The sequence below is a fragment of the Zonotrichia albicollis genome, chromosome 3 (assembly GCF_047830755.1).
Source record: "Zonotrichia albicollis isolate bZonAlb1 chromosome 3, bZonAlb1.hap1, whole genome shotgun sequence".
Classification (NCBI taxonomy): Eukaryota; Metazoa; Chordata; class Aves; order Passeriformes; family Passerellidae; genus Zonotrichia; species Zonotrichia albicollis.
The window spans coordinates 106,758,551-106,786,540 of record NC_133821.1 but is presented as its reverse complement, the minus strand read 5'-3'; the positions used below and the strand labels follow the sequence as shown (position 1 = coordinate 106,786,540).

The following is a 27,990-nucleotide window of genomic DNA, read 5'->3' as shown; positions in this document are numbered from 1 at the left end:
GAGACTGAAGATAATCATAACTTTATTTCATGCCTTAGATTTGTAATTGCAGCAGAATTTTAATGTAGTTTGTTTTACTTATTTTTCTTATTTTTAAATAAGTGCAGAAGGAATTCACAATGATGCTTTTGTATATTTTCATACCCAACCAGCACACAGACATTCTGACATTTCCCCGAGCATGTTACAAGTGGATTGTGCAGGCACAAATGTGATTTGTGCAGTAGCTTATAGTTTAAAATATCTAATCCTGAGTGTAGTGCTTTTTTTGTTTTTAGGCCTTATATCTTTGTGCTGGCAAAGCACAGACCAAAAAATAAATCTGTAAATAATGCCACAGTGTATAACTAACAGCATAAAAGCCACACATGAGAACTTTAATACCTCTTAATTGAACATACATAGAGTACTTATTTTCCAATAATTTAAAATTATCAGTGTTTTGTGATTGCAAGTTGATTACAGGCAGTTTTAATATAGGTGTCTCTCTCCTGTCACTGATTTGGGGAGGGGCTCTTTGACTTAGAAAAATAGTGGTTTTGTAGAGAGTAATATAAATCCATGGTTGGCATAAAAGCAGAAGCTTTGTGGAGGTTTTCTCAAATAAAACTAAATTCGTGACACATTAAAAAAATCCAATTTAAAAGAAGTTTTTCTGATATGTTATAACCTGTTAAACCACAATGAACATAGTGAATACTCTTGTGATTTAGAATAGTTGCTGATAAATATTTGGATCTAGTTCTAGAACTGCTAAAAAGTGAGTTTTAATGGTATTGATGTTACCTGTATTGCTTTGAATTTAAAATGCTACAAAGTTTGAGAATAGCAGAATGTATAGATCCCTCTGAAATTTGTTTACTACCACAAAGGTTAAGTTACTTGGAGGATGCCTTGGCCCAGAGGCATTTACAGCACTCTCTCTGTTAGTGCAAGGTCAAATGCCTGTGGCAGGCACAGCCAATATGAGTTGCCATAACTTGTTCAAGTTGAAGAAGATGCTCTTTATAGCACCACAGCTCCTTGAGGGTGCAAGATATCTGTTTGTAAAGAAACACTGCCATATGGAAGTTGAAAACACAAGAAGAAATAATTATTTGAAGTAAAGGTGATCATTACAGGACAAAGTAGTGATTTTAAAGGAGATCTTGTTAAAGAAAAACCAAACTACTAGAAAATAACTGTGTTTTTGATATGACTGGTTGAATGGAGAAATTATTCCTCTCAAACAGCCTTAACTATATTAAACTGCTATGTTTCAAGATAGTAGGAGGAGTTAATTACTTAAAAATAAATTTTAATACCTGTTTCATGCATTAATTCTTAGAATGCTACTGTAATATTTTCTACAATTAAACAAACACATGCTTAGATGATCATGGATTTATGTCCCCTGCATCCAGAATATTTAACAGGTGTATAATTCAGCCTGCCACCTAAATTTTTTCACTCTTTTCATATCTGTTGCACCAGCTTGATTATATGTAGAAATTGGGATGTCTGCCCATTTTCAGGTAAAGGCTCTCACAATGGAAGTGGTTGATTTCTTGACATTAGTGTTCCTCTGTTCTGTGCTTACACCCTGCTTGTTCTACGTTTGTACATTTCTTTGTTTTGTTGAAATGGAAATGAGCTAAAATTTTTGCTAAACCATTTGTTTTTTCCAAAACTTTTTCTCTATTTTTAATTGATTTTCATTGTGTGTTTTTGCAGCAAGCTTAGTAGTGGAGGAGCGAACGAGACAGATGAAAATGAAAGTGCACCGTTATAATCAGACGTCAGGGTCTGGTTCTAGCCAAGAACATGAGCGTGAGCAATATACCAAGGTAAAGTCAGTAGTCTTTGAATGATACTTTGGCTTGAAAATTAAAGGCATAAACTTGTTTATTTAAAATATTTTATAACCTTCAAGAATGCTGTATTTTAAATCCGGACAGAAATGTCTTCAACTAATAGCTTTTTAGCATCATTTTTTCCCCCATGGAGTTAGTCTTTGACATGAACTAAAATGAACCTAGAAAAACCAATATGCTTAAAAAGTTCCAGAAAGCTTTTCAGAAAGAAAAAGTTCAGGAAAGAAAGATCCTTCAACAGCTGTTAAAAAGAGACTTATCACATCTAGCTTAGAAAGTCATTAGATTTCCAGTCCCTGGAGTTTGGAAAAGTGGACCATGAAAGAGTAGGTTGGCCCTTGTTGCTGTCTGATGTGGAGAGATCTAGGCAGAACTAGGTCCAATCTCATGCAGATGTTTTCATATTTGTATAATTTTTATGTATCCATATAATGTCAGAGATAAATTGTTTCCTTTCTTGGACTGCCTACTGATTAGTTTGATTTCCTTTTCTACTAAAAGTGTAAAGAGTTTCTGTCATAGTGGAATATATTGAAATTACATTAACAAAGTTTTATAGAGAGATTTTGTTTTCTTGATAAGGCTAAGATGACAGGCCATAACTTTGTAATTTAAACTGTGTAGGGTTCTAAACAAACTGCTGAAAATGTCTTGCACATCTGCACTGCTGCTTACAATTCGAGCTGTGAGGAGCTGGATGCTCCTGGAGATACAGGTCACAATAATGTATAAGTGAGGTACTCATTTAAAGCAAAATCACAATTTACTTAGGAATGGTTAAATAGGAAATCTGGCAGCTAAATTTTAATACCTAATGGATTTGAAAGATTGGTTTGAGGTCTTGTTGCAGTTAAATATGTGGACAGCTTTAATAAGAACTTAAATGAACAGTTCTCAAAAGGAAGAGAAACAAGAGAAACAAGGCTTTAGGTCCTGAATGGCCAAATTGTGGGCTATCAGTGCTATTAAAAAAACTCAGCAACTGGAGTAGAAATTTCCAATGAGATCCTCTATCAGAAGCAGGAATTTGTTTCATTAAAGCAGCTCAATTGCTACTGGGTTTGCTGCTACCATCCAAAGAGGTTCAGTCAGGGCAAGAGGGTGAGATGCAGTGCATCTCTGTGTTACTTCCCAACCATTTAACAAGGTAGGAAAAAATAGTGAAAATAGGGTTGATAAAATTTTCGTTAGAGAGAGGTAACATGCAATCTGAGGACTTTTGCCAGGATGACTAGAGACCTTTGTTCAGAGTCAAAGGCCAGGTTTCTGAGTTAGATTATATGTGACAGATTGATGGAAATTTTTGTATTTATCATTCTGAAACATATTTTTTGATCTTAACTCTCTAATATTTATGATAAGCATCGTTTTGGCCCTCCAATATGTTTTTCTTATTTGATCAGTGTAGATCCAATGTATGGTTAAATAGTTGTTAGAAAACATCAACCTACAAATTTCTCTTATTCTTAGAACCTTGAGGTTTTTAGGATCTTCTTTTGGTTTTAAATGCATGTGGAAATCAAAATAGAAATCATGCTGAGTACTGAATCAAAAGAACACTAAATTATTCTATTCAGAATTCTGCTTCGTTTCACTATGGTGATAGTCATCACTTTAAAAATGCTACCAAAGCAAACCTTATGCTACTGTCTTTCTCCATCCTGAGAAAATGGTGAAAGAGTCAAGAAAATAACCAAGACAGATGAAGATTTGGACATTTGAAAATGTAGTATTTTGTATCAGCTGTTGTGGTAAAGCTGATGACTGAGACTTCTCAAAACTGAAGACTCTACTCAATTTCTGCTGCCAAAGTTTGTGAAAAGCCTTAAAAAGCTGCAGAAACAAGACTAACTTTAAATAAAGAAATAAAAAATATTAGTGGTATAATAGGCATTCTGGAATAGTGAAAAATAAATATTAGCTGACTATTAAAGAAAAAGCAATTGCAAGTAGAGTTTTTCCCTCTTTAACCAAAATGCTTCTTTCTTTCCTAAATAGCAGTGTTTTCCCACTGATCCAGAAAATAAATATATTTATTAGAGAAATTATACTGTACTGAACATAGAGAAAATAGTCCATTCTGCATTTCAGAGCAATCAACTCACATGGGTTTGATTCTTCCAATATTTCTGCATTTGCAAACATGTTTGTTTTGTTGCATGCAAAATTCTCTAAACCATTCAAAAATTTTCCTTCAGTATGGGACTGGATTATATTTGGAATGGTTAATTATGCATATACAAAATAATTCCTGAAAGTTAAATAAGTTTCCCCTTATATTGAAACAACCCTTTTTTAAACAGAGATATTGTAACTGGTCCTTTGCAATTTCCAGTCAATTTCTGATGCATTACAGTTTTGGAATTTTTCCCATTCAGTTTCTTAATTTTTCTAGTTACAGTAAGCAAACAATAATTTTCCAAAAGTGCATTATGCAGGTTTCCATTTTGAACATCCATTAGTGAATTTAGAATAGGCAACTCTCTGCCCTGCAACATTTGTATACATCTTCATGGCTGTTCCACTCTGTTTTGAGACTTTCGCACAGCTCACATCCTTATTTCCTCCCAGTGCAGTGAAAAGACTCCATCATTTATGTGAAACAATTAATTCTAATAAGCTAAAAGAAGAAAAAAAAAGGAAATTTGAAAAGCCACTGGAACTCTAAGGATGTCAAAAGAGTTTGAATAAGAGCTTTAAACATGCCTTCTTTCCTTTATATTGGTGAGGCTGTAGTGGCTAGTGTGCACCTATTTGTGCTGTTTCAGTGCTTGAGAGAATCAAAACATTTGGTGGCATAATTCTGGATTTGCACAGAGGTGAGGTGAATTACAGTGGAATGCAATTTTAATTCAAAATACAGTAAGTTTTTTATTCCAGATGCCACACATAGAACGCCAACACAATGCTGCAGCTGCTCTGGCTTAACACTGTTTTTGAAGTTCTGTTTATTCAAGAGAGTTACTGATTAGAGCACCGTAGTTTGACCTTAAAAAGGATGTCACTCTATATTTAGATGCAGTACTGACTTAAGATTGTATGTGATTGAAAAGCATGTAGCATAAAAGTGTAATCATGGCATTTGTTCAGTGGCACTGTGGATTTAGCTCAGTAGTTTCTGTCTTGACTCTTTTGTGTTAGCAGTTAATGTCTAAAGCAGGGGCTGGGTAGGATACTTGGCCTGATAGGAGGCTGGTTATGTTAAGTTATGCTGGGTAAGGCATCTAGGGCTGTATATAGAAAATACTTTTGGACATAGATGTGGCATCTTCTTTTGGTCCCCTTCCCCCACCTTGAAGGAAAAAATCTTTAATATATTCTTTAATATAATTATATAATAATTAAATAATATATATAAATCTTTAATATAATCTTAAATATAATTATACCTTTAATAGAGTATTTAATATGGTGTATTAAGATGGCAGTAACTCCAGTGCTGGCTGGATTTCACAAAATCTAGTGAGTTCCATTCATTTGACGTGTGGGCTTCACTGCAATGAACTTTCAAATGAACTTTCCTCATGGTTTGACTCGCTCATTTTTACTGTTCCCTGTTTGGAAGCTGAGCCGTGTTCATAGGAGTTGGATACAATTGTAGGAAGGGTTTTTAGAATCACTGGTGCTCAGTGGCCCCTGGACCATGGTGTGAGCTGCTGCTCCTAAGACAGCAGTGGTGAGCCCTGAACAGCCTGAGGTGCCAACTGCTGGGCTGGGAATGCCAGCAATCATAAAACTCAAGGGGCTTTGTGCAGGATTCAGTGTTTTCTGACAAAATTCCTCATTAGAATGCCTCAAAAGATAGCTGTGATCTCAAGACTTCTGTAGTCCCTGGATGAATCTGTGCATCTGGTCTGTATTTCTCTTTCCTCATGTTAATGACCTGATTTTAAACCCATTTTATTTTCTCATTTCATTTCCTCATTTTGAGCACATAATGAGGTATATATTTGTCAAGGTTAGTCACCTGGGGCTTTTTTGCAGTCAAAGGACAGTACACTGAAGTCTTGTATTCTTCATGGTTTTGGGAGTTAAATCTAGGAATACAAATACTTCCATATTAGAAATACTTTCTAATATGAAAGATAATCCGATTATAATGAACTGTTAAATGACTTCTAAGATGTGCCTTATAATCAGTAAAATTGCTGACATTGTTAGTCATGAAGGAGCTGTAAAATAATTTGTGAAGTACACTCTTTTAGTCTGTGGCTATGCATTTCCCATTGATGTTAACACATGTGCAGTTCATCATAGCCCCTTTTTTCTCATTTTGCTGGTGAGCAAAAAGCAACGGCTCCACAGGTGGTAAAGTGAATGGAAGAACTGCATTCCAGCTGTTTATAGATGTCTGGTTTTGTATTGCAGGCAAGGAAAGCACAGATATTTTTGGCATTTGAAACTAGCTGTTATTAATGTTTAAAAAACCAGACCTACTCTTTAGTAATTGCTATTGAAGTTGCTGCAAACTTCAGTGACTCTCCTAATGTGATGAATAGTGCACCTTGGAGAAGAAATGTTACATAAGCTTTAAGATATAGAGTTGAAAGAGAAGTGGTTGCACTGAAAATATACTTTATTTTGAAGATTCAAAATAATGCAATGTTTAAATATAATATCTCAGGGAAACTTATTGCAAATATATGTGCAGTTTCAAAGAGCAGCAGTTTTTTGCTCCACAGTAGAACTTTATCATATTTTTGAGACCAGTTGGAAACCTGCAGACATTACTTCATTGCAGGTATCATATAAGAGGATCTTAGCCCATGTTATTTTTCTTCTGAATTGTACATTCAGCTGTATTGCTGCAGTAAAATATTTTCATTTTAATGAGCATTGCTTTGTGGAATAATACTATTTATTTCTCTCTGTATTTGAAGGGAAAAAAGGTTAACTTCAAAATTGCCTTAATTTTGTTCATCTGTTAGCTGAGGTGACTGATTACCAGATTGTATCAGAGGTAGGTAGAAAATCATTAGGACAACTTGTATGCCTCCTGTAGAAGTCAGTGAATTATTTAGAAGCAGCAGGTATAAGAAGAAAAAGCTAAATCCAGAAGTAGTGGTAGGAAAATGCAAACTCTGTAGCACTCAGCATTAATTTTCAGCATCATTACTTTTTGTGCTAATCTCTATTGCTGTAAAGGGAAAGGCTTTCAGTTTCTTGGGAATCACAGCTGTGACACATAGTGTAAAGGGATAGGAAAAGCTCAGCCATGCCATGAAAATCTCATTTAGGATGTTTTTTGCAGTGTGATTGCAATACAAGGCAAGTAGAAGACATGGATTCAGTTTTTTCTTTATGTCCCATCTCACTATAAAATTCTCTTAACCAGCATATGAAAAACTGTCTTTTAAGCCAGTCTGATATCTAGAAAACAATTCCATTTGTCAGACTGCTGGATTATAGGGAGCAAAACAGAGTGAGGGTATCTATATAGCTGCCACTTACAGGATGATACCTGGGCTGAAGACCCCTGCACCAGTAAATGGTTTCATATTGATGCTGAACAGGCAATTGATGAGGCTGAACCTCTAAAAAGCCACTGATACACAACTGGGACTTCTAACTTCTCTCACAGTATTCTAACCAGTAAGCTGCACAACCATGCTTGATGCTTTCCCTCTTTCCCCTCTCCTCATCTTTCCCAGCCCACCTGGATACCTCATGAAAGGTGGAACAAATTCAGTACAGGTGAAACAGGGGGTCTTTTTCATGACAAGCCCAGTCCACCTGTTGAATCATAAGTTGAGTGCTAACAGCCTGATTCAGGTGTGGCTTGGAACCAAGGCCAGCAGCCAAAATCTCCCTCAATATTTCGAAGAAAGGCTTCCAGCAGGAAAGCTTCCAGAAGTTACTGCATCTGGCCTTGGTGGCTCTCTGATGGGGGAGTCTGCCTTCTCCAGCAGCTTGTTGTGGTTGCTCAGGGACCACCTAAGTCTTCTACCACTGCAGGTTCACTGTGTGGACTCTCAAACCAAAGGCCACAATGTGAATATGGACTTTTTGGTGAGGAATAGAAATAATTGAACATTATAAGCAGAAGTCAGATTGTCTTCAGCAAATACAAAAAGAGCATGGAGGTGTTTCTGAAAAAGTCTTGTTACTATATCTAAGAAACCCCATGAATTTGAGAGAGATTGCTTGGTTATATTTTAAACAAAGAATTTTTGAAATCTCAGCTTCAAATGATTAATTTGTAGATATGATCTCAATATATGGAGTGGGTTAAATCCCTATTTCACTGAAATCAACAGAAATTATATTATTTAATGGGATGATTTTGCAGATTGCAAATCTGTTTAGCCTATTGAAAAGCCAGATCATTCCATGTGTCCAGATGGTTTTCATATTTTTACATGTCTCATTTAGAGTAACTTAAGGGAGTCATTAGGAATTCTTTGGGAATTTTGCATAAAACATCAAGTCTCATTCAGGACTGGGGCAGTTTAACTTAGGCTGGAGAGAATTAACTATAAGTAAAAAGTTTTCAAATTTGTATTCTTGCTTTGGATATTTTTTTAGAGTTTAGAAGGAAAACATGATATGTTATTATGAAATAGGTCTGATAAGAATTAGTATGCTTTATGTTTCCATTTTGGAGTTACCATTTTATCTTGCAGTCTGAAGGATAGCAAAATTGATTAACAGACTCTACAAGCCATTACCAAAAGGTGATCTGAATAAACATATGAGCACAGTCTCACTCCATTGGGCGTTTATATTCAGTAAAGTCACAAGTCACTTGTAAAGAAAACCTTCCAATAAATTCCTGCTGTAGTTGAATTTATTTTTGAGCATCATGGTTCTTGAGTCCTTTCTGTTTCCCTTGTTACAGCCTTGTCTCCTGCAGATGATTTTACTCAGGCACTGCAAGGCCCTCACAGGGGATTGCTTAGCGTTTGTGCTAAGCAGTGTTCTAATGCACACCTGAGAAGCACAGTGAGACAGTAAATTTGTATAATCTCCATTTGTCCTGTAGATTTCTATATTTACAATTGCTGCTTAGAATTGCTTTATTTCTTCCCCTTCCATACTCCTGTTGACTTCCTCATTTTATGTTCAATGTTTTCCCAAGAGGTTTCCAAGTGTGCCCAAGCATAGCTGCTGACAGGCACTGGAGCAAGAGAAGATAAACCTGGCTTAAGGAAAGGAGACCTGATACGCTCATCTGTACAAACTCAAGCTTGTGTTTGCCAGGTTTTTTAAATTGTCATGGCATTTGCTGAGTGACTCAGCCAGCAACCCAGTGCCTAGCTGGAGTTTGTATATTCACAGACAGCCACAGATTTGTGGATGATTCATAAATAAACTTTTATCACTTGTAATTTTACAGAGCACAGATCTGGAAAATGAACTCCCTAGAGTGTCATGTCAAAAACTGCCTAGTGCTCCTATGTGTTAATAGTTTTCCCATAATATACCCTGGGAAGTATGCCTCTGGTTTAGTTGCTTTCCAGCCAAGAGTACCTTCCTCTAGTGACAGTGAGTTTTAGTTTTGTCAGCCTGAAAACTATTTGGTCCTCATATCACTGTGAGTGAAGATTTAGATAAGTAAGACATTGCTAGGATTGAAGCTTCCTTTTGTACCTGTCTAATTGATGATATGAGCAATAAGAGCATTAGGTAATGTGTGGTGTCACAGTTGATTTGAAAAGTGAAGTAACTTCTATGTCTGTCCACATATTCCTCCTGCTGGGTCTTCTGCTAGTTCTTAGGCATGTGCAGATGTAAAAGCAACTAGATCAGGGAATTGCCTGGAAAAAAATACTGTATTTAGTGAGTTAGCCTTCTACCTAACTAGTCCTCTAGTATCACAATACAAAGAGAAATTTTGAGATAGAAGATGTAATTTTTTTCTTTTTTTATAGAGCTTAGGAACTGATATCAGTCACTAATACCTTCATGTTGCATTACATTTCATTCAGGCTCATATGCAGTTCTATTGTAGGTATTTCATAGCATATCTTTTTAATATTTTAAAAATTTAAAACAGAGTCTATATCCAAATGGATGGTATGCATGTGCTTGAGATGTCTGTCTGCTGCATAAATATTTCATACAAATATTTCTTTATTGTAGTTCTAGTGTGCTGAAGAACCAATAGCCTATTTAATTTCCAATGTGTTATTTTATTCCAAGTATCTTCTTTAGTCCATAAATAACATGTTTCATTTCTGCACTAGACATAAAGGCATTATTTAATGTAGGCATGTCTTTGAATTTCATACAATTTTGTTATATCTAAAAGCAGTTAAAGAGAATTGCCATACTTAGGTCATGTGTTGTCTCAATGAATGTGTTCTGTTTTGATGAGAATCCTCACCCTTTTTTTTCTTGATCTCTAGTATAACATACAAACAGATCAGTACAGAAGTTGTGATAACGTCTCTGCCAAATCATCAGATAGTGATGTCAGTGATGTGTCAGCCATTTCCCGAACCAGCAGTGCCTCTCGCCTCAGCAGCACAAGTTTTATGTCAGAGCAGTCTGAGCGCCCTCGGGGCAGGATCAGGTGAGTTCTCCTTGCAGCTTCAATTGCATCACACTCCCTCTTTCACTGAGTGCCAGAACACAACCAGAAATCCTTGAAACCACAACATAAGAATTTGTGAAAAATGTTATGCACAGATAAACTGTCTTCCATAACTGGCCTAAGATAACAGTATTTTTTGCAGTTGTGCATCCTAAACAGAAAGCAAACTTGCCATGAGAAGATAATAGATAAATGTATTTATCCCACTTGAACTGAACACAGGCTGTCCTCTCACTGTTGGCTAAGAATCAGTGTAATCGGTGTGCCAGTAAGGTATTACAGCAGAAATATTACTAGATTTTTTTAGTTAAGTAGTTTTTTCATAAAAGTTTGGTTTTTCTTCCTTAAAGTGTTTTTCCCTACCTACTTGCCTTTATTTTGCTGTTTTCATGTATATGATATATTACTAGATTTGAAACTATTATTCATGTAGTAATTTTGATATTTCTTGTTCAAAAGTATTTTAATTCATTTCCATTGTTAATAATCAAGTACATCTTTCGTCCTTGATACTAATCTATTGTGGGGCTAGGGCTTTTTTTCGATGCACACATTGGTTTTTATTTTCATTTAACTTGATGACAAAACTCTCAGCAACTACAACTGCTCTAGGATTAGCTTGGTAGTCTTTGATTACATTTGCCAGTTCCTGAACTGCCAAAAATTTGATTTTTGGTGTTCTAAAACACAAGAAGAATTATAAACTGGAAAAAAAAAATTATCCCTACCAGGAAATCTGCCTAATATAAGTCTGGAAGGCATCATTTGCCGCTCAGAACACTTCTACACAGACTCAGGGTCTGAGAAGATCAGCTGCAGGAGTTTGGTATGTTTATCCAGAAGGAAGGAATGTTAGGAAAACTCAGCAACTGGCCTCTATGTTTGAGCTAGATACACCTTTTCTTTTCAAGGAATGTTCACAAGGGTGTTTAAAGTCATATGTCATATTGCTGAAGGTATAACCTGACAGCTGCAGTAAGCCACAATCCAGCAGAAGGCTGCAGTGGGACTGTGAATGTATTTAAAGCGATTTCAATTCGTGTCCTTACATGCTGCATTTCATCTTGTCCTAGCTTTTCAGTATTTGACTCTTACAAAGGGCTTTTTTCATACCAAAATACCTTATTTCACAGACAGAATTTTTCTCAACTAGGCCCTCTCACAGTGTCTTTGTCAAGTTCAACAAAAATAGGATTTTTTCCCACAGATATGTGTGACAGATTTTATCAGAAATTTTCCTTGAGTTCAGAATATCTGATTGTAAATATCAGGACTGGGAGAACCAGTAACCTTGTGTGAGCCTGGCAAGGGTGAAACTTGGGCTCAAATCCTCAACTTTTCCATTCTTAGGAGTAGCAGAGCACCTTGGGTGCAGGATTGGGTGACCTAATATACAAAGCCAAGTGTCTGCAGTGGGAGTTCCAGCTCAGCTTCACTCTAGACCAGAAAAGTGAGATGTAATTGGAATTTAGACGTCTTCCCTTTCTGATAATGTCCACAGGATCAGTACCTCAGAAATCAGACACTTTATGGCTAGCTTTAATCTTCTCTAAATTCAGGTAGTACTTCCATAGTGAACAAAATGTGTAGCAATTACATACAATGCAGTTCCTTCAGTAGAAATATGAGGAAAAAATTGAAAGACTGGGGAAAGGGTTGATTGTTTTAGGAACAATTTTCTTCATCTTGAGATTTATGCTGTGTAACTCCAGCCTTAAAAGCTATGTATCCTCAGTGGAATTCACCTAAAATAGGTTTTTAATAAATAATTTTTTTAGCTTACCTAAGTCACCATTAAAAGGGAAAAAACACCTATTATCTTGGATGGTTCACCTCATCTTCAGACAGGTGTCAAAGGCAGGGGAATCATCCTTTTCTAGCTTTAATTGTTGAAGAAACCCTAGACGACTTGTTTAGATTGGTTGCTTTAATTTTTGACATTTAAGATTAAAAGGATTCTTTCTCTCAATTACTAAAGTTTATCTAAGGTCAAGGAATTATAAGTTTTAAGTTCAAGCTTGATTAGTAATTTGAAATTCAAATTTTATTTTTGCCTCCAAAACCCCAACATTAACATATATCTAACAGGATGGGATAAGGATAGGATGGTTGAGCAGGAGGGGTAGCATTTTTTGTCTAGCTGTTTTTGTCATTCTGAAACCACGTATCCAGCATCATCTTCATTTGGAAGTGTGTCAGACCAGTGGCCATGGCAACTGTGTGAGCATAATGTTACATTTAAGGACAAAGTTTGTTGAACTGCCTTTTCTATGCACCTACTTCTCTTCTCCACATGTGTTCTAGAGATGAACCTAGTAAGCATATAGAAACTCAAAGGAGTTGAGTTTCTATAGCCATTTCACTAAATTAAGTCATTCAACAAGTGTCCTTATTTTGAAGAGTAGTCTGGGGCTCAGATTAGTAACCTGAAGTGATTGATGCAAGTTCTAAATATACAAGTATATAAAATAGCTTCTTGCTCTCTAATTTGTTTAGTATTTTCAGGTATGTGTTATAACAAATGGCTTTGTGTGGATAAGCTACTCTGTATATGAAATTATTCAAAGCATCTTTCTTGTTAGCATTCTGGGAAGTCTGGTTAGCTGCTGTGCTCTCTAGTTGGAAGTGCAGAAAAAAGTACCAGGAAGTTTTGGTGTGTAAACAAAACGTTCTGGGACTTCTGATTTGAATCGAAATCAGATTAATTAATTTGGAGTTGATGTGTATTTAATGAGTGAAGCCAAGTTATCAGTCCTTCTTTATGGAGATTTGCTTTCATTGATCACAGTCTTTATGCATTCACGCTACAGTCACACAGTCCTTTGTGCCTGTGTGTGTTGGAGACGTCACTGTGTGTGGCTCTGAAACATTTCTTGCATCCTAAATGAAGCAGAAGGAAATGTCTCTGTGTTTAATGCAAAAGACTGATAAGTAAGAACCCATGATAATTAATCAGCACCATGTGGGCTTGATGAGACAAAGAAGGACATTTGCTGACTTAATAAAAAATTATGCCAGGTTCTGTCATTGCACCACCTTTCATTTGTAGCCTGTTTATGCAAAGATACCTGGACTTCTCGGTGCTATGGAGTAGGGAGCTGTCCTGCATGGTAAAGGTGAGGTGGAGGCTCCTGGTTTGGAGGAACAAGCTACCATAAGATGTTTCACTTAAATCCAATTTAATAAAATCTGCTAAATTTATGAAAGACTAAATAATTTTTAATTTGTCTCACTGTGTCTGGACTTTGAACAAATTGCCCTCGCATTAGGAATATTACTGTTATCTCTCATTTTAAATTTGAAAACCACATCTTATTAAGAATTATGGTTTTTATCTTGATCAATGTGTGATATAATATAATTATGTCTGTGCCAAATTTTAATCGGTTTTTACACGCTTTTTAAATTGAAAGCTTAAGTATAATTAAAATATTTTATATGAGCTTATTGAGGAAAGAGGATAATGTAATGAGTTGTAATAGTGGATTTAATCCAGTTCTAATTTATTTCACATGTTATGCCATGCCACTGAATGGCTTGTATCACAAACTCATATATGGTTTTTGGGAATTTTGTTCTCTGTATGTCACTGAAGTTTCTACTGTCAGATTCTATCTGACAAACATTTTCTTCCCTGATTTGCAGAACAGAATATACAAATTTTGTGCAGCTGTTGTTCTTTCAGTACACTGACACTTAACTCCAGTACACCTGAGCTTTGAAACAGGAGTGAAGGAGTAGAGAAATGATGATTTGGAATCAAGTGAGGAAGTGGTTCGTGGGTTGATAGGCAATGGATGCAGAGAGATGGAGACAGCCAGGACCTCATAAACAACAAACCAGGGCAGAGAGGAGCCACCCAGAGTTTATGCACATGAATAAGGGTGTGATGAGAGAAGAGCATTTAGGGAAAGCTCTCATACCTTTTCTGGGGAATGAGCACAAGCGTGTGGCTTTCCAGATGGCCTGTGCTCTAAAGCATGCGGAAAAAGCCAGAGGAATTGGAGGTTTGTTGTGCCCTGCAGGGCCGTGGTCTCATCATGATTACAGAGAAGTGGTGGGATAGTTCCTATTACTGGAGTGCTGCAATCCATAGAAGCACAGGGCAGGATAGCAAGGAAGGTTTGCAAGCCTTTTCTGTGAGAGAGCAGAATATGCAGGGAACTCTGCCTAGAGATGGATGATGAACCAGCTGAGAGTTTATAGGTCAGGGTTAGAGACCCAACCAAAGTCATGATATTGTGGGTGTCTGCTATGGGCTTCTTGATCAGGAAGAATTGGATGAAGCCTTTTTCCAGTTGCAGGTTCTGGTTTTCATGGAGAATGTAAACCATCCTGGTATCTGCTGGTTGAGCAATGCAGTAGGGCACAAGAAATCCAGGAGGTTTCTGTAGTGCACTGATGACCAAAGGGAAAGTCTGGAACAAGGACTCAGCAGAGAATGAACTGATCAAGGAACATTCAAATAAACTGGACATGTAAAAACTATTGGCATGAGATGAGGTGTACCCATGAATACTAAATGAGCTGGTTTTGACTGATGGCATTGCAAAGTCAGTCAGTAATCTTTGGAACATGGCATTCAGGGGATGTTCTTGAAGACTGGAAGAAAAATCATCACTACTATCTTCAAGAAGGGAAAGGGGTCTTGGAAACTATAGGTCTGTCAGCCGTAGCTCCACATCTGGGTAGGTGATGGAACAAACAGTCCTAGAAACTATTTCCAAACATATGTGTAGAACAAGGGCATGATTGTGGATAGTCAGCATGAATTTACAAAGGCATATCAAGCCTGACCAGCCTGATGGCCTTGTTTCATTAGCTGGCCAGCTTGATGGATGAGAGAAGAATATCAGATGTTCTCTATCTTGTCTCTGCTAAGAAGTTCAATGCCCTCTTCTTAAACACCCTCATAGACAAGCTGAGGAGGTACAGCCCAGGTAAGTAAACAGTGAGGCAGATTGAAAACTGGCTGAATGCCAAGCTCAGGGCATTGTGACCTGTGACACAAAGTCCAGCTGGAGCCAAATCATTTGTGCTGTATGCTTGGAGTCAATATTTAGGCAGTACTGTTTAACATCTTCATTTGTGTTTGGAATGATGGGGTGAAATGCAAACCTCAGCAGGTTTGCAGACAACAGAAAACTGATATCAATAGTTGGTATAATAGGGGGATGTGACACTATTCATAGGGACCTCAACAATGGAGAAATTTAGGAATCGCATTAAGATCAACGAAGGAAATGAAAAATCTTGCACCTGGGGAGCAGTAACCCCATGTGCCATTGCACACTGGGTTCACACAGCTAGAACACAGCTTTGCAGCTGGAAAGCAGCTTTTCAGGGAAATCCCTAGGATGTTTCTGGATGCTAAAATAAACCTGAGCCAACAGTGCCTCCTTGCATTAAAGAAGTCCAACACCATTCTGGGGTGCATTAGGAAGAGTGTTGCCAGCAGGCTGAGGAATGGGATCCTTCCCACTCCCTAGAGCTGGGTGGCTCTGGTGAGACACACCTGCAGTTCCCAGTCCAGTGCTGGCTCCCCAATACAAGAGACATGGAGCTACTGGAGCACATCCAGCAAGGGGCCATGAAGATGTTGGAGTGTCTGTCATACAAGGAGAGGCCAAGAGAGCTGAGTGTCCACCCTGGAGCAGAGATAGCTCAAGGGAAGTCTTATCAATGTGCATAAATGCCTGCAGAGAGGAACTGGAGAAAAAAGGTCAAACTCTTCTCAGTGAGAGGATGAGCACAAACTGAAATAAGGCAAATCACATTGAAACATGAGAAAAGCTTTTTTTCTGTGAAAATTTATTAAACACTGGAACAAGTGGTACAGAGATTTTGCACAGTCCAGTATCTGGGGATAGCCAAACCCCGAGCAGATATGGCCCTGTGCAACCTGCTCTTATCACACCTGCAGTATGAGTTGGACCTTGCAATCTCCAAAAGGGTCCTCCAGCCTCACCTGTTCTGTGACTCTCTTTCAGGTTTTCATTTCATGCTGCTTATTATGCTGTTCTCTTGCACAAAATGCTCAGTGTTTTTAGTTTGGAGCCTGGTAAAGTGGCTGGAGGTTTGCCATCTCACTGAGGACAAACAGCAGACTTGAGCTGCAGATCTCTCAAGATGATTTAGCCAGAGGTCACTCTCTGGATTGGAGATAGATTTTCTCCTACTGGTTTTCCATCCTCCCATGTAGTACATTAGAGCTAGTTTGATACAATTTATAGTGGTGAGGGTCTAGAGAGAGTCTGAGGAGTCTTCTTACCTCTTCTCAGGATTCCAAATAATGCTGCTTGTTACATCATAAATGTATGTGATGTGACTGGTGCAATACAGTTGTTCACTCCTTCCCCCACCCTCTCTAGACCAGGGCTGCAGCCACCCTTCTCAGCACACTGATTCACTGAAATGCAGCATTACTGCACCACAGAGCCAACTGAGCAAAGTTATACTTCATGTCATAATAGTGAGGGAAAACAACACACCAAGGTTTTTCATACATTGATGAGACCGAGGTCTGTGTTGTAATAAAGAAACCCATTAATTTCATGTTAATTACAAAAGTAATTAAAATCTTTATATTGAATTTGTGCTACAGTGACTAAGGGTGTAGTCAAGATACTTTACTCATGAAAAAAATGAAATGTAAAATCTTTTCATTATTGATATAAATATTGCAAACAGAACTAGTGGAGGCAAAACCAGAACACTAAAGCTTTTTCATCAATAAAAGTAAATCACCTGGAAAATGGGAACAAATTCACCAGACTGGCTTTGTGAAGGGTATTTCAGACTGGCTTTGTGGAGGACATTCACTATGCCACACTCATTATCTAAACCTGGGAGAACATCCTGAAAATGTGTGGAGTATAACAGATATTTTATACCCTGCCTAAGTTTGATCCCATATTTCTTAATGAGCCAGTGTAAGGGCAAGTTCACATTATATAAAGAAAGGATTAAGCTATGTGAATTTGCAGTGGAATATGCAGTGCTGGAGCCTTGCATAAGAGGGATCTGTTTGTGTATACTAGGTAAAATTGGGTATTCCTAGGGTTTATAGCTCTCATTATTGATATTCTGTAAAAAAATAAACGTCATTTTAATTATTCAAGGTGTTATCAGCCCAGATCCTTGTCTGGAAAGGAGACATCATGTACCACAATCAAGGTGGTTCCTCATTCTTGGTTTCTGAGAGCCTTCAGGATGTCATAGTAGAAGACATAGTAGATGATCCTGTGTGCTGTATGTGCTGTGGCACTGCCAAGCAGATTGAAAGAAACCCAAAGCCCTGCATGGCTCATGCATTCCCAGCTGTGTGCCATCAGGTAATCATGATCACACTGCTCTGGCAGCTGGGTCTCTTGCTTAGAAGTAGGTGTTGGCAGTGTATTAAGAGATAGATCCTACAAATCTCCACAGCTGCACAGACAGTGGTCTGGCAATATCAGTCTGCATCATGTTGAAAGCTGGCCCTCAAATGGCATTTTCAAAGGGGTGTTTCCTGGGTTTCTGCTTAAATTCTGCCATGTGCTGTAGTTCAAAGCATCACTGTGGAAGGTCTGTTCTGTATTTCTCAGGCCTAAAGCACCACAGAGTCAAATACCTGCAGCAGTAGCAGAAATGATGAATTTTGCTGCGTATATATTCACTTAGGAATCAGATCGACCTTTTCAGTTGTCACATTTCTAAAGAATCTTGAACCAAGTTCTCATTTGCCATTTATCTTCCATATTGTACCTGCTTCAAAGCCTGCGTAGCTAAGGTCTTGCAAATTTCTAGATGGCTGCAGTTGCAGTTTATCAGCTGGGCTATGGGTCACCAGAATCAATGCTTCAATATGTTTTGGTTTTAATCAGATGTCAGAGCTCCAGTGCAATGGTGCTTGTTGAAAAATTACTCATTTATTTTCTTAACATGAACTGACATGGCTTTGGGGACATAGTGCTGTTCTCTTGTCTGAAGTTTCCTTTTTTAATGGCCAAAATACTAAGTTCCCAATTTATTTTTTTGATTATGTCTCTGCAAATTTAACTGGACTTAAGAGTATTTATTGACCTGGGTATTTCTTTCTCATGACAAATTGTAGATCCTGCAATTTTAATGTGCAAGATTTTTTAAAGATGATTAGTCCTACCTCTTCTATGTAAATTGGAATTCCTCCTTTCTAAGAAATAGAGATACTAGAGCTAGTCTACACTAATTAAATTAATTTTTATATTTACAATGCAATATTTCTTTTGTAGTAAAATGTACAAATAACAGTCTTTGTTGTGGATTGGAAATTTATAAGCCAAAAAAAAAGTGAATTTCACAGGAAAGTGAAAACTCATTAAACTCTTTAATGTCTACGCTCAAGATAGCAATATATTTTTGCAAAACTTAATACACTTTTAATTGTTATTAATAACATGCTGTGCAACACATTGGCGTAATGGCAGCATCTTAAATCTAGGTTTAAAAAGAACAATAGTTCATATCCTTATTTAAAAACAGGGAGGGGAGATTTCTGTGTGTGCTTAACAAATTGATACCTTGATTCAGTATCCTCCTAGAGGAGTAAATGATCTTTGTGAACACAGAGAGGTATTTTAAACAAAACTTTAAACTCTTTTGTCTAGTTTTTTATGTACACTAAAAGCTTGAGCTGATGGAAAACTTATCCGTCTTCATGTAACTGTGTTGAGTAGCAATAGTATGACTGCTACTTTGCTTAAAATGCAACAATTAAAATAGAGAAACATGGGTATAATAACAAACAGTGCAGGTCTTGTAAGATAATGCTGTTTTATTACAGTGCAAAATGAAATTTGTCATTACTGCAAATTCCCTAGCAGGATTAGCAAGGGCTAAGAGCTTCACAGATGTGGACAATTGTGTTGTAGCTGTCATCAAAACTGATAAATGAGGAGGGTTTTTTTAAAAGTTCAGGATGGTAATAATGTTCATTTTTGAAAAAACAAAAAAACAAAAAGGGTTTTTACACTGCAGAAAGTCTGATCAAGATTTTGAGGTGAAGCCATAGGGATAAAGCCTTCTATAAACTTGTTTAGAGAATGAGGCAGGAATTTTAATAATCTTACTTGCCTAATTTATTACTGCTCTGGGAAATCACTCTTTGTCCCATAGTTTTTATTTGATTAGTGACAAATCATTTCAGACATGCCTTTGTTGGTGGCCATATACTGCCTGTTGCATGGCAGTTTATTGTGTCTTGATGCTGTGGATTCAGCATTCCCATCATGAGCGAAGTTTGGAGCAAAACTCACGCATGATTCTTTAGGGCTCTGGTTTGTTTAACCCAATGACAGAGTAAGAGATTTCATGGTTGCATGGTTGCTGAGTTCACTGTGCAAAATGGGATGATGGCACATGAAGAAGATTTCTCTGCAAAAGCAGAGAGGATAGTGAGTGTTTTGTGGCTACAAATGATAAACTGGCCATCCTTTGAGGGAATGATAATATACTAAATACTTGTAATGGGACATTGAAAAGACTTCTTTTGTTCAGCTTCCACAGGAATTTTTAGGGACTGTTTTGGTTTTGGAAAGAGTGATAAAAAGAATTTATTGTTCACTTTCTTATTCTCTTTCTGCTTCACTATCACCATGAACTCTTTCCTTCCAGGGATTATTGTCCATTATACTCTTTTTGTACTTCAGTTAGTTGTCTTTGTCTTGAGCCATGCCTGATGGGCAGCAATTGCAGGCTCCCTCCATCCTGGACAGTCTAGCTAATTTCTCCCAAATGCAGAACAGACACAAGGGAGGTACTGACTTTCTACCTCTGACCTGGAGACAAATAGTAATATTCAGGAAAAGTATGATCTATTTAGCAATAGGGCCTGTGAGTGAGTGCAGTGTCACTTTGTAACAAGAAAGTTTCCTGGTATCTAAACCTGGTGTCTGATAGCTTTGAAATCTTTGAAATCTTTGAACATGAGAGGTATCACTTAAAGAAGTTGTTTTGCCAAATTGACAGGTACTCAGAAGAACTGGCAGCTACTGTGTTTGTGCCAAATAGAAGAATCACTTCATTGGAACCTTTCAGTCAGGCATTAGTCACTTCTCAAAGTGAAGTGAATTGATAATTTTGGGTATTTTGTTGGTTTTGGGGTTTTTTCTTGTAATTTCCTTCAAAAGGGCCAGGAAATCTGGCATGGTATATCATCTGGAATTTAGAATAGATTAAATAAGAAATTTGACCATGGGCAGAAACCAGGCATGGCAAATTTCTACCTAAATTTTTCATGTTTGACAAACAGAGCAGATATAGGTAACAGGCAAGATAATTTTTGCCTAAAATCTCCACAGTGCAAGCATTCACTGCAACACTTGAAGTAAATTGGCAGTCCTACTTTGTTTCTGATTATCCAAGTCACTGCAGCTAAAAACTGAGCCCCAAAAAAGTTTAATTAGCTGTGCACTTCCCAGTTTCATTAGAGAGAAACACATTGAGCATGACCTGTGAATAGTTAATATTGCTGCTCAGGTGATCTGTCTTGGGGCAAGGACAGGCACTCTGATGTAACCTGAGTCACAACTTCTGCTTTTTTCAGGGGAAACAGAGGGCAGTAGCCTCCAAATTATTACCATGAAGGCAACATAAATGAAAACATTTTAGATAAGCTCTTTAAAAAATATAAGGTACCTTCTTTACCCCCAAAGAGTGTATTACAGATGGAAACTTCTGGTTCTGAGGTCATTTATATACAACACCAAGGTGAAGCCAGAGTAATTACTGTTCTAATTATTCATTATCTAAAGATAATGATTTTTGAAAATCCATCATTATAAACTGCTTTATGTATCTGTCAGAGAGGGAGGGAGATGGAGTCTTTAATCCCTTCAGAACATCTGTACATGAAAAATGTACTATGGAGCATTGCTTCTGCATTTTTAATTATCTAATTATGTTTCCTCTTTCAAAGAAACTGTCACATCACCAGCAGTCTTTCTTAACAATTTCAAAAAAATGGAAAAATTATTTTAATTTGTTTTGCATTTAATTACTGCAGTTGATAAAGATGAAATGTAATCCATAAACTTTTATTTTAAGTACATTATGCTAATATTTTGAACTGGCAGTACTTGTTATTTTTAGATTATAGAAATGTAGCAAAATAGTTTTAGTCATGGCTCAGACCTCAGAGTACTTATCACTTTCTTTATCTTCATTTCAGTTTAGTATACTTTTAAAATTTTATCTGCACTTTTTTTGTTATTCCTGACCTTACACTATCCCATTCAGCTTCAGCTTTTCAGATTCTCCTCCTGCATTTCTTTTTTTTTTTTTTTTTTTTTGCTATTGCCTGTTGCTGTTATCTACTTTTGAAAAGGGGCAGTGAGGAATCTATTTCATATCAATGATGTAGCATTTTTGACATGAAGAGCAACAACACCACAGGTACTTCAGTACCTCGTGCTTTAGAGCGAAAAAAATACAGCAGGGAAAATAACATTACTCCTGAATGTCATTGAAAGGAAGAGAAACTGGTGAATTGAGCTTTCTTGATGCTGAAAAAAGCTTCCTTCAGTGTGGACATACACATCTTTGTGTTTGTCATACACACACACACACCCAACATCTGTTTTCTTGATACAGATTTACATCCTTTCTGTGTTTGGTAACTGAATATATGCATGGCTATATGCAGTCAAGTTTGAGCTGTTTGTCCTTTGATTCACGTGAGCCTTCCACATCATGTTTAATAGCAATAGTTAACCCTGAGCAGTGGCCCTGGAGGGGCTGCTTTTGTGTTGGTTTCATTTTATGATTCAAGTCATTAGTTGGCTTCAGGCTGGTGGTGCCTTGGGTATGTGCAGGCAGACAGACACAAGGGCTCCCACATACAGAGACAATTGCTCTGCTTGTTTCAGAGAATATAAATTAAGTTGAAATGTTCATGGCAAATAATAAAATTCTGCTTATCTTTTGCTTGGAAAACAGTTAAAATCTGCTTATCTTTCATAATGTTCAGGCTTGCTTTCTGAATTGTTTCTCTTTTTTTAATAGAGAAATGCTAGTTTTCCAAGTTTAAAAAGTAGAAATCTGTCAGAGCTGTGAAGCTGGCCCAGTTCAGTGGTCAGTGTGCTCCTGAGAAAAGCATTGTCACAGACCAGATTCTGACATACTGTGCTCCAATATGGAAATTTCCTGATCTTCCAAAGTAGGATTTTAACCAGTTAAGCTCCCAGAGGAGGCTGCTGTTACAAAATCTTCCCCAGCCCTTGGCTCAGTGAGAGTCTGCACACTGAGCACAGTGGGGCTGGGGATGTTGGGGATTTGTCCTCCCAGAGGGAGCGGCTGTGGCACTGAGTGGCACTTTCATGCAATATAGGAATATTGTCAGCAGCAAATATAACTTAGAAATTACTGATCTTCAAATATCTTAATACACCAATAGGACTCTTGACAGCAGAAGCAAGGGGGTTTTTTTTGTGATTTTAATAGCTATTTCATAGGACATATTTCACCCTAGGGCAATCTAATATATGATCAATGTGCATGTTAAATCAATATGTAGTTCCAGTTGGTACAGACTGTACAAAATTATTATTTGATTGAACCAACTTTTATGGTCTAAAAAATTCTTTTTACTAACTAGAGAGAATTACAATATAGGATATATGTTTGCCATTTGGTTTGTAAAACACCATGCTTCAATTAATTTATTAAATGCTAATGAATATTTATAAATTTTTATTTTAAAATTCACAGCAATTTGTCTTGCAGAAAATGTAATATATCATATATAATATAAAAATATTTTTTTAGAATGACAGAGAAATTTGGAGATATTTAATTAATCATTTGTATTTATTGATTATATAATATAATACTAATAACAAGACGCTTATTTTTAGAAATGTAATGTTTCTCATGATAAAAATATCTTCCCTTTGGTCCAGAGCTATGATGTGTTTAGGAGATTATTAGTATTCATGAGCTGCACAGGGGCTGTGGTGAGTGCGTGGTGCTGCAGTCGGCAGGAGGCAGGGGAGGCTCGGTGCCCTGTGCTGCTGGGCCGGGGTTCTGCTGGAAGGTTCAAGTGGCTGCCACTGCTTGAAAAGAGCTTACAGCATCATCTGCACAGCCAGGAACACAGGGCATCCTTTATTTACTCATGGCTTGCATTCTTGGGAAAATGGGTGGAGTAAAAATGAGGGCTCATGAAAACAAACACCTAAAATATTTTTTTATACATCATCAGTAATTCTAAGAGAATGAGGGAAATGCTGTTATTTTAGCAATGGCTAATCAGTTCAGATTTTTTCTGTGAAAGGATTTACTTCCAGATATTACATAGGTGAGTTTATGGACAAGTATTTTTCTAGCTTTCTTACCACTGTCTTACTAACTTTCTTTTTCAGGTGGAATGTGCAGGTTTTTTATGTAATTACTGAGAGATACTGAGTATATGTCTGTATACCAATTTTCTCAGATCTAATGATTTATCCAATATGCTTTTATGGATCATGAATACATATATAGTAGTTATCTGTACATAGAAAGATATATAGTGATGTAATACTGGTACTTGGCTTGATTTCAGTTCTAAATAGTTGAGTGTGCTGTACTTTTTAATGTAAGCAAATATTATCCACAATGCTCTTATAGCATGCTCATCTTACAAAATTTGTTTCAGGGTTAATTTTATGCTATCTTGTAATTCAAACTACTCTTTGATGAAGTTTTTTTGAGTTAAAAGCACATTCTTCATTCCCACAGATGCAATTTCAGGTAGGGGCAGCTTGCAAAACTGAATGTGTTGCTTTCTTTCATAACTCTGATGGCTGACATGTGAATACAGTCTTGATGTCTTGTGTAGTGCAGGTACAACTTTAGATGGGATTTGTCTCAACTGCATAGGCTTTGGCAGGAAATGCAAGCATTTTTCTCTTGGTGGAGGGAGCAGTGTCTTCCCTGCTGATGCAGGAACCTGGGGTAGTGTCGGACCCCAGTGCTGGGGAGGCTTGCCGGGGTTAGAGAAAGCTTTTCTTTACAAGTTAAACTAAATACATTTTTAGAAAGTTGGAAATCCAATGACTCTTTTTCTATTCTGAATATCTGTAAAGTAATACACAGGCCCATTTATATTGTCTGTAACCATTCTTAATATGCACAACAATTATGTTGTTATAGCTGTAATCAGAAGTACTTAGTAAGAACATAAGACATTTGCCAAACTATCAATCAGAAGAACTGCTAAAGATCATAAAATAATTTTAAATAAAAATTTAGTGAATTAATTAACTTATGACTTAATGGACTATACAGATAAATATGTTGTTCTTCATAATCCTGCTACAGAAAACAATATTTATTTATTGTGTTATGATAACTAGGTTTAAATATAATTTAATAATTTACCAGTTTTAGCCACAAGCCTGCAAAAACTTGCATCTGCATTTAAATGAATGTGTTAATAATCCCAGCAAGTCTGCAAAACACAATAAAAATTTAGCTATGTTATTATCAAAGCAGCTAAGTGCCAAGGGATTCATGCAAGCCATTTTCTTGTTTGAGCTTCATAAATGAAGCTCTAACAGTAGTCAATAAAGCAGGAGTGTAGCTAGGAGCTTTTCTTTCAAGTGATAATCAGTAATGTAATGGTAAAACATTGTGTTCTAAGGGTAATCAATTAGATGGTATAAGAATGCTGAATTTTACATGCCCATTCTTTGGAGACTGTTTCAGTAATGAAAAATAATAAACTAGCTCAGGGATTAGATGAACACAAAGAAAACTTAATGTATTTGCTTTGTTATAACAAGAGGAAGTATTAGGTAGCTGTTGATCCTTGGTCCTATCCCATTATGCCCATTTCTAGCAAATTAATAGCTATTTTGTACTAGTACACTGGAACATATTTCCTAGGAAAGCAGGACTTCATATTTGCAAGATAAAAACAAGTATAAAATTAATTTGAATTCTAAATTTCTCTGTTTTTTTCCAATTAAGATAAATATTCTAGTTCCTATTCTAGTTCTCTTCTACCTGTTGCAAAGAATCAGAAATGAAACACATGAGTCTTTGAAAAAAGTGATTTTTTCTATTATTCAGAAACTTTCCATGTTCCCTGAATTAGTGAATTCATACATCAAAAATATTTTTTTCCTAAAGTTATAATACCATCTTTTTCTTATTTCTCAGCTGATGGACATCACTGGCTCCTAAATACATATTAAATAATGTGAGATTAGAGCATTTCAGGTAAATTGTAAAAAAAAAAAAAAAAAAAAAAAAAAAAGAAGTGAACACTGGCATAAAAACATTGTTATTTTGGTATTTATTGTATTGATAAACACCTGAAATTCAGTAGAGCAAATTCAATAATATGGTAAATAATTCTTTATTTGCATGGCAGATTTTATAGTCCATTGAACTTTATTGCTGGAAATTACGTAGAAACAGTCACAGAAATACAATTCCCAGTGCTGTTGGAAAGAAATTATCCACGTGGAAAGGAGTCGTCCATGTCTAATCAAAGTTGTCCATGTCTAATCAATGCATTTCAATGCAATTCAGTTAAAGGAACTCAAACAGAACTGCCAGAGTGATTAATTTTTCTGTCAATCAATGAATATTCTTGTGGGTTATTAGGGATTTTGCCTCAAAATTAGTTTGCTTTCATATTGTAACTATTGCACTTACCTTTAATGAAGTGAGAGACTGAAGACCTAAAAAATACTACATATTACACGATCTCTTTGAAAAGTATGAAAATTTAGATGGTACCTTTATTTCTGTTAGGTCTTTGGTGAACAGCACTGATAAGATGAATGTTTTAAACTACTGCCCCACGTTAATTTTCTTTGGTTGTAAAATTGCTGTTTTATTTGTTTCTGTATTGTAGGGATATAGGCAGGAAAGCTTCACATAACTTTTAAGTGTCTCTCTGTTGTTCTGAAAAACATGGGGAAGTGTTCATGTTATTTGTTCCCTTCAAAGTTGAGGACAAACAATAGCATTGAAAATATGTACTCCGAGGAGCATCACATTAAACTTTTACTTGTGAACCAAATAAATGGAAACATATCAAGACTTAAAAATAATTTAGTGATTAAAAAAAAATAAGGCTTTTGGAAATGCTGTTACACAGACAAATTAACATGTTTGTTTTTGCTTTGTAACTGTAGTACATTTACTCCTAAAATGCAAGGCAGACGGATGGGGACGTCAGGGAGAATCACAAAGAGCACAAGCGTGAGCGGGGAGATGTACAAGCTGGAGCACATTGACGGGAGCCAGTCGGACACGGCCGTCGGCATGGTGGGAACAGGTGGGAAGAAAAGGCGCTCCAGCTTTAGTGCCAAGGTGGTTGCCATAGTGTCTCGAAGGAGCAGAAGCACATCCCAACTTAGTCAAACAGGTGAGTGAGGCACACAGTCCTGGAAACAGGACTCTCACCAAACGTGGTTTACCCTAATTTCATCTGTGGCATCTGTGTTACATGTATATGCATCTTGACTGCTCAAGAGAGATTTTCCAGCTGTAAATAAACTCCTGATGTATTAGTTTTCTTTGATTATTTAACATCTGCAAGAAACAATATACAAATGTCTTTTAGAATATGTGCTGTAGTTACTTTCTGCCGTGATCAATGGAAACTGTTGTCTCTTAGAAGCCTTGTTTACAGGTAGGCCAGGAAATACAAAGAAACACATGTCAGTGTAAGCAGTGGATAATGGTTTGGTAAGACCGGCTTTTTATGTGTAGGAAATTTCTTTATGCATAAGAAGAGTTGAGTTGAGTTGAGTGTGAATGTGGGAACTGAAATCTGAGCAAATGAATGGCAGTTATGCAACTTGAATCAGAGGTTGTACCTGTAGTGGCATAAAATACATTTTTAAAAATTACTTTTGTTTTTTAAGTTGAGAGTTAATCCAGTTTTTTTTTTTTGTAATGCTGGCAAGTTGGGGTCAGTGATTTCAGATAAATTAGCTGACAACGTGATGCTTCATTTGGAGAATAAGTCTTCCAACTCTTTATTGTGACTCCAAAAATCTTAAAAGCTTCATATCAGCATAGCCTCCAGGAACAAAAGCCCATACAGAAAGATAAAAAAGGGAAGAAGAATGTTTTAAAGTCCCTGTCCTGCTCCTGAACTCCAGTGAAGACTTCTGCTTTTGTCTTCGTTGGGAGCAGGACCTGACCCTAAGGGTCCTTTCTTACTAAGAGGGGGAAAACAAAGAGGAAAAGCTTCAGCCTACCATGCAATGCACTCATATTTCAGCTTTCCTCTCACATAGTCAGGGTATCTAAAGTAAGGTAAGTAACAATATTGTTTATTTATGTCATCAAATGTTTCCCCCCTTTCCCCTGGTCATCCTGATCATCTGGTTTTCTTTGATCGCCAGATGAGCAGCATAATTGATCCATTCACAATTAAAACTTGGTCAGCTACAGCAAGAAGATTGTTATATTTCTCTGCACTACTCATGAATTTTCAGCCAGTATATAATCATGCAGTTGAACCAAATGATAAATGAAACTGATGTATTTGAAGCCCAGAACTGTAATTAATAATATGTTGTTCAAGAATGCCCAGTGACTAAGTATGAGACTGGAATATAGATAGTTGCACACAGT

At 36.8% G+C, this 27,990-nt stretch overlaps 1 protein-coding gene across 49 annotated transcripts in view; it reads left to right on the top strand.

The window, feature by feature from the left end:
- The window catches only part of RIMS1 (regulating synaptic membrane exocytosis 1), a 307,441-nt gene that overhangs the window by 240,227 nt on the left and 39,224 nt on the right, over positions 1-27,990 (top strand). For 34 of the 49 annotated variants that reach the window (XM_074538392.1, XM_074538393.1, XM_074538409.1 and 31 more), the window contains 3 exons: positions 1,714-1,826; positions 10,202-10,368; positions 26,538-26,770. The exons of the other annotated variants lie outside the window; for them this stretch is intronic. In XM_074538392.1, coding sequence (XP_074394493.1) covers positions 1,714-1,826; positions 10,202-10,368; positions 26,538-26,770 — 513 coding nt within the window. The remainder of the gene's footprint in view (positions 1-1,713; positions 1,827-10,201; positions 10,369-26,537; positions 26,771-27,990) is intronic. 49 annotated transcript variants of the gene reach the window in all.